Source organism: Strongylocentrotus purpuratus, unplaced genomic scaffold (assembly GCF_000002235.5).
Source record: "Strongylocentrotus purpuratus isolate Spur 01 unplaced genomic scaffold, Spur_5.0 spur5_scaffold_8, whole genome shotgun sequence".
NCBI classification, from domain to species: Eukaryota; Metazoa; Echinodermata; class Echinoidea; order Camarodonta; family Strongylocentrotidae; genus Strongylocentrotus; species Strongylocentrotus purpuratus.
Window position 1 is genome coordinate 8450734 of NW_022145614.1, and position 9133 is coordinate 8459866.

The 9133-nt window shown below is 40.4% G+C and overlaps 1 protein-coding gene across 1 annotated transcript in view; it reads right to left on the minus strand.

Moving 5' to 3' along the window:
• Positions 1–8889, minus strand: part of LOC580517 (protein virilizer homolog) — a gene marked incomplete in the record, with an annotated part of 33823 nt that extends 24934 nt beyond the window's left edge. Inside the window, 9 exon segments of the mRNA XM_030975595.1 lie at positions 793–864; positions 1406–1628; positions 2158–2294; positions 2624–2746; positions 3475–4190; positions 4665–4830; positions 5305–5437; positions 6418–6530; positions 8657–8889. Coding sequence (XP_030831455.1) covers positions 793–864; positions 1406–1628; positions 2158–2294; positions 2624–2746; positions 3475–4190; positions 4665–4830; positions 5305–5437; positions 6418–6530; positions 8657–8701 — 1728 coding nt within the window.
• Between the last annotated feature and the right edge of the window lie 244 nt (positions 8890–9133).

Below are 9133 nucleotides of genomic sequence, written 5' to 3' on the forward strand. Positions count from 1 at the left end.
AAAGAAAACATGGGATAATACCAGTTGTGTGATTGAATTATTATGTGCAAACTATTTGAATTGATGAAAAGCAATACAATATCTACTGGTAATACAAAAAAAAAATGTGCATGTCCCTATAAATAAGTTTTAAAGTCGGTATCTAATAAATTAAAATCCAGTATCAAAGTGAACCTTCTCTCCTTCATCCAGATCACGAATTTGATCCTCTCGTTTTACAGAGCACTTTTTATTCCTCATAACATCGCAGCCCTCTTTCCTTACATGGTGCCTACAGTTTTCAAGGTTGATCATCTGTCTCAGGAATGGATCCCCCACCCCCTCATGTTTTTCACATAATATCTGAACTGTTGATATTTCAACCACGTCCAACTATACTTAAACTCCATTTAGACACCACTGTGGGGAACAAATGACCTAAGCCTTGAACACATCACAAAGTTGCATTTATCATTATAATTATATAGATCATAGAATATGTGATTCTTTAACACTCAAACTGACAATGTTCTTCATCAGCAGTTTTCTGTGGTGATTTGTTGTGTCTTGCCTAGAACAGGGTTTCAGTGTGATACAATCTTTGAATTTGCATAAACAGTCAAACCTGGCTGTTAAGGCCACCCAAGGAAAGCACACAAAGTGGCCACTGTAGACAGGTAGCTTTTCTAGACAGGTTCTTTAACACACACTTCCTTCTAGAGGGATTCAAAATAGGTGGCCTCTATAGACAGGTGGTCTTCATAGAGAGGTGGCCACTAAAGCAGGTTTGACTGTACTCACCTTTGATAGCAAAAGAAGCTTGAGAGATGAGGCCATGTGTTCGGTAAAGATGAGCTTTATCAGAGCTTCTTGGATACCAGCATCCTGAACAGAAAAGCAAAATTCGACCTTATCTCACAAACCTTGTAGAACAAATCAAGTAGGATCACTGAACATCTGCTTAATCTAAGCAAATTTCTGACCATTAGGCCTACAGGATAGACTCAGAATCAGCCAATTCAAATTCCTAATTAAAGCATAAAAGGCCCAAGTGGCTCAACATATATTCTACTTCTAGACCTTGCCACACAACACTTATATGTCTCCACAAATATTGCCATAGGAGCAACGTATCGTGAATGACAGTAATGTCATTCTTGCAGGCAGCCAAGATAACGCATAATTTGTGAGACAAATACTATTTACATGTACTAATGAACTATATCCTCTACAAACAATCAGGGACCCGTTTCACAAAGCCTTTTTTCAATGACAAATGACAAAAATCAGTGACAAATCTGCTGATGACCAATCAAGCAAGGATTTCAGTAGCTTATAACAAACCGTCATTTGTCACTGATGACAAGTTTTGTGAAACGGGGACCACATCTGTTCATCTCTCGGAATTATTACATCACTCTCTTACCACAAAGACTTTAGAGACAGTTGGTCCCAGCTCACACAGGTTACACGTCAGCTTCATGCCTGCCTTGAGCTGCCTGATGTTGACCGCTAAGGTCTGCTTCATGGCTACCTGGTAGTCCACTGCCTCCAGGGTCCAGTGGATGATGGTGTCCAGAGTGTCTGGACCGAGGTGAGCCAGGCCAGGGCCGAGGTGGGAGGGGAGATCTTCAAGAGCAGACACCCATCTGTGGATGGGAGAGGGTTGAAGTGATAGCAGTCTGCATCTATGTAGTGCTTTAGATTAAAATCACATAAGTGCTTTACGTTTACTGGATTTCTATACACAATGGTCCATATCCGACTCAATTTAAATCCATGCTGGGTTAAAGCTGAGTCTAAATTAAGTCTAAAGTTTAATGAAGAAATTTTAACCGAGGTCTGAACTATCCCTTTCGTTGAAATGACTTTGTCGTTGTCAGGTTTGACTAAATTAGTAGATTACAGGTTTTAACATGTCAAGTACCATTCCCCTGAAACTATTTCTACAAAATGATGAATGTAAAGGTATATGATCAGTGTGATACAAGGAATTGCAGCGGCATTTTACCAGGTTCCTTTTTCTCTACCATGTATACGTAGCATTATCTCGTAAAGAGAAGAAGTATAGAAATCATTACAAATGCTTTTATCTATATGTTCTTCCCTTATCATCCTCTTGGTAAAAAAGATGGCATAAACACCGCACCTCTCAAAGCTTTCGAAGGCGACCCTTACTTTGCATTGTGATCCGAATCTTTGAATTCTTTGACTATATCCTGAATGGCAGAGGTTCCGATGGGTAGATCACCAGACTGGTCTTTACTTTGCATCTTCAGTTTCTCATTACTTGTCATGTCAAGGTCACTGAAAGTCTAGGAAAAAACAGGGGAATAGATTCATTCATAATTATATGCAAGTTTTAGAAGACAACGTGAAATTAATTCGGGATGGAAACGACTTAGGTGGTCTCTTGTAATTTTGATCACGGTGAGTGAGCTTAATTTTTTATATAGCACTGAACAGACACAGTCATAGAATAAAGGAATTCACAATCAAATTATTCCTTATGATTTCGATTCACAAAGAGATGTTACTGGATATGAGCAAGAAGTATATACCTTGAGGGGCACAAATTCATGTTGGAAGGGTCAAAGGTCGGTATCTCTGGCCACGTGTCATCCTCCAGCCCATCGAGGTCAACCCCAGCTAACATGAGACCACGTAAGCTATCCACGCTTTCCTCCAGAGCCTCCTCGTCGCTCAAGATATCCTCGTACCCCTGTCCCACGCTGTCTGTGTCATCATTGTCTTGAGATCGCTGTATCTCTCCTGTATAAATTGATAAACGTCATAAAATGCAAGTAAATTCAAAGAAACTTTTTGAATGGATGGTCATCTACAGTGTTATAGCTACGGTGGTCGGCACTGGGCGGGCCCGACCAGCACAGAGGATTTCCGCCCACCACTCCTGATGAAAAACACTGCTTCCGACCGGCATAATAGTTCTGTAAAATATATTTATTACAATTTAATCATGCAAGTTTTATTTGATATTTGAAGATTATTTTAAGTATTATGGTCAATGTCCGTGCGTTGTTAGATAACTTTTAGCGAGCACTCAACGTATGCGTACATGATATTTCACTTTGTGTGCACTATACCTACACTGCAAATGTTCATGCAGACTTCCTATGACTGTGCTATGTACGATTATTATGGTATTACGCGCGGTACCCCGAAACGGCTCCGATGTACACATCCCAGTTTCCTTCGGGAGATTATGGAGGTGTCCGTGTGCTGCCCTCTATATACTAAGCTTGAACATCTTTAATTTCATATTTTCATTAATTATGACTATAGAGTTTTTTATAAATATAGAAAACTAATTTTAGCATTTTCCTACGTATACTCGTCAGTAAATATTTTTTGCAAAAACATACAGAATATGGCAGAGGCAATATTTATTTCTGATACAAGTAGATAGTCTAGGTACATTACGTCAATTGTTCTTCTTTTATTTTTCACATATTTAAGTAACATACAGACCTTCTACGATGGCTTCTGGATCTGACGAGGATATCTTCTTCTCTGTGATGGCCCCTCCTCTGGTGAGAGAGGTTCAAATATGTCTGCCTCCTCTCTCCTAATTCCTCCTTCATCTTCATCATCATCACCTGGCCCTTCTACAGACCTTTCCACCTTGTTACCTTCCTCTCTTACTCCTCCTTCCATGTAGTCAGAGGAGGAGTGATCAGGTTCTCCAGGAGGAGTCCTGGGTCCCCGGTGACCCCTCTCAACCCTCTCTCCTTCCCACTCCTCCTCGTATCCAGGCTCCCAGGTATCAGTCGTCTCCCATCCGTCGCCTCCGTCTCCATGCTCCGGGACGGGCACAGCTCCATCCGCCGGCGGTATCTCCCAGGGATCTGTCCTTTGCTGCCAGTCTCCCCTTCCCTTGCCCTCATCCCTTGGCCACATGTGTCCTTCTCTCTCATCGCTCGGTGAAGGATCCTCCCACGTCTCGGCTCCACCCGATGCTGGGTGGGGTGGCGATGGAGTCCTAGGCCCCTTCTTAGGTGGGAGGGGTTGGGGCATGGGGGTGGTGGTCGGTATGTGAACTGGCTCCGGTACAGGCTCAGAAGGAGGAGGAGGCTCGCTGTACCTGGATCTCTTAGCTTCCTGCTCATGGCTCCAGGAGTCCCATTCTCCTGGTTTAGATTGATCGGGAGCTGGGTGGGGCTGGGGTGGTTCAGGAGAGATGACAGCCTCAACTGAGAGATGTAAAGAAGGGACATAAAACACCAAAAAATGTTTCCTATATCAACATTTCTTACATCAAATTAGATGCAGATAGATAAGACTGCATAAACAAGATGACTTAATATATGAGTGATTACTAATTACCCCAAAATTTTAACTATGTGACCAAAACATCGAAAAAAAATTTCCAAACAAATTATGTATCCATGAACAATGTCTAAAATTAAGGAAATCAACAGAATTTTAATTCCACTCAGTACTCATGACTCACAATGACTAACCATAAACCTGACCAACAAGCAAACATGCACATGTATTTCCATCATTCACAATTGTATATAATTTAGGAAAAGGTTCTTCGAGAAACAGTTTCCAAATAAGTAAACAGTTACCCTAAAAAAAAATCATCAACACTGCCTGTTTCAGAAACATGTACGGATATAAGATTACAAAGTCTAAAAAGCAGTTATGGCGAATTGACTTACTTGGTCGTTTACTTGGTTGAGGCACCTGCTTGGGTGGTGGAGGTGGTGGTGGGGGAGGGGGAGAAGGGGACCTCTCTGGTTCTTTACCCCTAGAGGCTAGCATACCCAAGACCATGAGAGTAAGCCGTCCATACCGTCCTCTTACCACCATGCTCTCAGTGGCAACCTGGGGTTTAAATAATGTATGTTCCATGAATGAAACCAATAAATGTAATTTAAATAAAATTAAAAATAATACTTAAAAAATGAAACTGAACACAGAAAGTATATTTTCAATTACTTTCAAAATTTAGTTTTTCTCAAACATTTAGTTTCCAGAAATGTATGAGATTCACTCATCAGGTGCAGAATGAAAATGTAAGAATAAAGACATAATGTTAGTCTATTTTCAATTTTATATTTTTCTAAATTGCAGAAATAATATCACTGTTAGCAATATAGACAATGTAGAGATTGAAATATGGTGGTCAGATGTACAATGTAGTCAAGGAGCACAAACTTCAAATGTCTGAGCACCCATTCACAGAATTGCCCGGCCAATATTTACCCATTGCCCGCTGGAACTGGGTGGCTCCTGTATTGAACATATGGGCAATACAACAATTCAGTAGTCAATGGGTTAAAGACACACAGACTTTACCTGATTTTTAAGAATGATTTGTATGTCACTGCCCTCCTTGTATTCCAAAGTGCCAAGCCTCTCAAAAATGGCACTGGAACTCGTCATCTTGTGGACAAAGGTTTCCAGCTTGAAGCTATGAGGACTGGTTTGCCTGAAAAGGGAATATATACATTAATGATGCGTAGTAGTGGGCTGTCATTGGGAATTCTACACCATTTGGGTGTTTATCTAATAACAAGTGTTGTCAATTACCATGATTAGCCTTCAGTATTTTTACCAACAGGCCTTATGTAAATGTCCTATGTGGTAAAGTCATTACAGTTCCCTCACCCAGAGACTCTCCGAGAGACTAGGGGGGTATTTCTTGATGGGACCACGGGTTTGCGATGTGCAAGATTTGTACACCCATTAATGGCAATTCCACCAAGTCTGGCATCAGCGATTTCTGACCTACTGCACATGGAAACTGCCTACTATCTTCCTTTAATCCTGTACTAATTTCTAATCCTTTATGCTAAAACCAAGACAGAATAACTGGCTGGAAGCTGAACCCCTTTTTTGCCGTGAGCGACAAATCTTGCCACTTCAGAGCCGTTACTTTGTCCTGAAGTAGAAATAGGTCGATATAGTCTGAAGGTTGTTTCCAGAGAGAGCAAACATTTAATCCCAATTCAGACAACAAAGATATAAGGTCAAATATTTACTAAAGAACGTTCAGGTTAGATAGTTGTCTGCTATCCTAATGCCACAGAAGGGATTATAAGCACTGTTATTATTATTATTATTATTATTATTAAAGAGGAAGGTGAATAGTTGTTTGGCAGTAAGAATTCCTGAATTTCTGATGACCTACCACCTAACACACTCACTGGCATTGCATTATTTTAACTGCTGTCTCTTTTCACACATAAAAAAAAAAGCTATTGATCTAAATTCATATGATGATTATATGGTTAAGGTACATTCATTACAGTCTTTTTACATCTGAAGGAAAAGAGATTTCACAACAGTGATTACAAAGAATTCCTCTGTGGAAACGTGTTTCATGTCAAACTTGCTAATTCAACCCATCGATGAAGACAATGCATGGTGTACATTCCGGTAGGTTTGACAGGTGTACAATCAACTTACCCCATTCCAGATTCATCTCGAATGCTTGGATGGATACTGTATCCTCTGGGTATCACCCTCACTTCATGGATACATACAGGCATGGAGAACCGCACCAGATCCATGTTCACCTCCTACGATTAACAATAGAGGTTAAATCAAAGAACTTAATATAATTATAAAACAAATTAATTATTAGTTTATGTTACACCAGTTTAGCAATTTGTATGTACATGTACTATTTAGTACAGACTCAAGTTCGCTTGAGCTTTGCTTTGGACAAGTTGACATTAGTTAAAAATAGATGATTCACAAAACGGTATATAAACAAGATGCAACTATTCCAACTAAAGCTATCGGTCTAGCATACAGTCTTCATGCATTTTAGGTCCGAATAGTTAAAGGTACAGCAATAATCTGTCACTTCTCTTCCTATTTGACTTGCATTCTAAAGCCTTAACATTCTGTATTGATGAATTGTAAATAAACATTCCTACTTGTCAGCTTTCTGCTAATCCTCAGGCTGCAGGCTGCAGTTTTCCAGGATTATTTGGAGGAATTCAACAAAAGGAGATTGAACAATCCTGTAGTTATACATGTAAAAGGGTCTACCGGAATATGTCTTGGCTTTGCCAAAGGGTGAAGGCAAAGACATTTAATTATGTTTTCTCTGAGTCTGAGCTTTCCACAGTTAGGGCAGGGCGCTGGTCCGAGAACGAGGATCGTCCGCATAAATGAGGATATCCTCTTAAACGTGGACAAACAGTATCCTAAAACATGAAGATGATCCGCATTTTCGCAGACATTTTTTTTCTTCGGCGCTCTGCGAGTGTAGGGTTCCCGATCCGCATGCTGGCAATGCTGAAAATTGATTCCTCGTAATAAAATACCGGCCAGTTCACCTTCTACTTTTATGGGTTGTCCATCTCCCCAAGATTTATCATTCATAACTTGAAACTAGTCCCTGTGCAAATTGAATGGGAAAACATTAAGGAGCATCATTGCGGAATCCATTTTTCGCATCGCCAACACGCTGTTCGGAAATAAAAATCGTCCACGAAAACGCATAGTCTACAATCCTTAAATATTTCCTTAATTTTTAGGACACGTCTGTCCACTTTCACAGAGACGATCCTCGTTAATCATGTTAATGCGGACGACCCTTATTCTCGGACCAGCGCCCTCTACGAGCCCTACTGGCCTACTCTGTTCCATGGCTCAATTTTCATTTTCAAAAGGAATTCTCAGTCCAACTCCAACTTAGTCTAGAGTAAAGTAGCCCGTTTTCGGCCACTTAAGACAAAATCCTATTTTTAGGACTCTTTACTTCCTATTTATTATCATTTCTTGTTCAAATCATGAAGCAAATATTATTATTATTTACACAAAAAAGAATCCCAGAAAAAAATCACGAATTGCCATGACAATATCCATTTCATTTTCACTGTTTTGGAGCCCGTTATCGGCCGAGCGTTTCAGTTTACGGCCGCATGTACAAAGTCAATAGGAAGCGCTCGCGCGCGCCGTGCGTTTCCGCGCTGATGTACAGCACAAGCGGGCGGAGCAGGTATCCCACGCCGGAGCTCCCTGGTGCTCGCCTGGCCGAAGACGGGCACAGCGGTGATCGGAAGTTGGAATCTGAATTAGATAGAGATATCGTGTGTGCGTCGCGGTGTGCGGCTGCATTGATTTAATACATGCGATGACATACTTTTGAGCTTGCGACTAGCACAAAATCGGGCTTTAAATCTGAAAAATACTTGAAATAAAGCTCATTTTATGGTACCCATATTTCTTACAGACACGCGTAAGATACTCGATTTTTCAGATTTGGGTAGCGGGACCGGCGATTACATCGCTAAAATGTGATATTTTAGGATATATTTTCCATTGCAAATGTGGTTCTTCAGTGACACTGGCATGGTATGGTATGTGTGGGATATGTGTTATGCTATTATGCGATGTATTTTAGAGTGATTTTACCTTGTATCCAACCAATTGGCCGAAAACGGGAGCTGGCCGATTACGGGCTCCTTTACTCTAGACTTTTTTATCATTGAAACCCTCCAGTTTAAACACCTTTACGGCGTCTTTTGGAGGAATCCAACCAAGAATGAAAACAAAATGACCACAAATCGACTGCCAATTAGGAAGTTTATTCACTAATTGCATTTGGATGATTTTAGTGTTACAGTTAGCAAGTCACTCAAGGCATTTACTTAGTCTAGATATAACACAAAAATGAACATACGGGACTCACCTCACTCGTTTCATGGGTTAGCGTGTCAAAGAAAAGGACCTCCATACTGCAAATGATTGCACCTCGATGAAGGTCCGGTATTTAAAAATTCGTTCTATATTTTCACAAGATCAATGTAAGGACCTTATGGGCTTTCAAAAATGAAGTAAAACAACAGAATTATGCGACTAGACCTTGCCTACATCCTAATTTTTTCGGTTCTCTATCTATGTCTGGCAACAAAATGAAGGATTAAAGTGTCTTCAATGATGCAAATAAAAAATGAGAAAAAAATGCGCTATATATGTGAGTCTAGTCACGATTAGAGCAAGTGCATGGATTGAAAACTCCGTTGTTCTTTCATTTTTAGTGCCTCAGGACCAGGGATCAAAATATCTGAGCTTACGGTGATCTATTTATTTTAGTAAGGAAACAATTTTTTGAGGACCTAGGCGTGAGTCACGGATGGGGTGGATCACCATTAAACCCCAAAGAGTT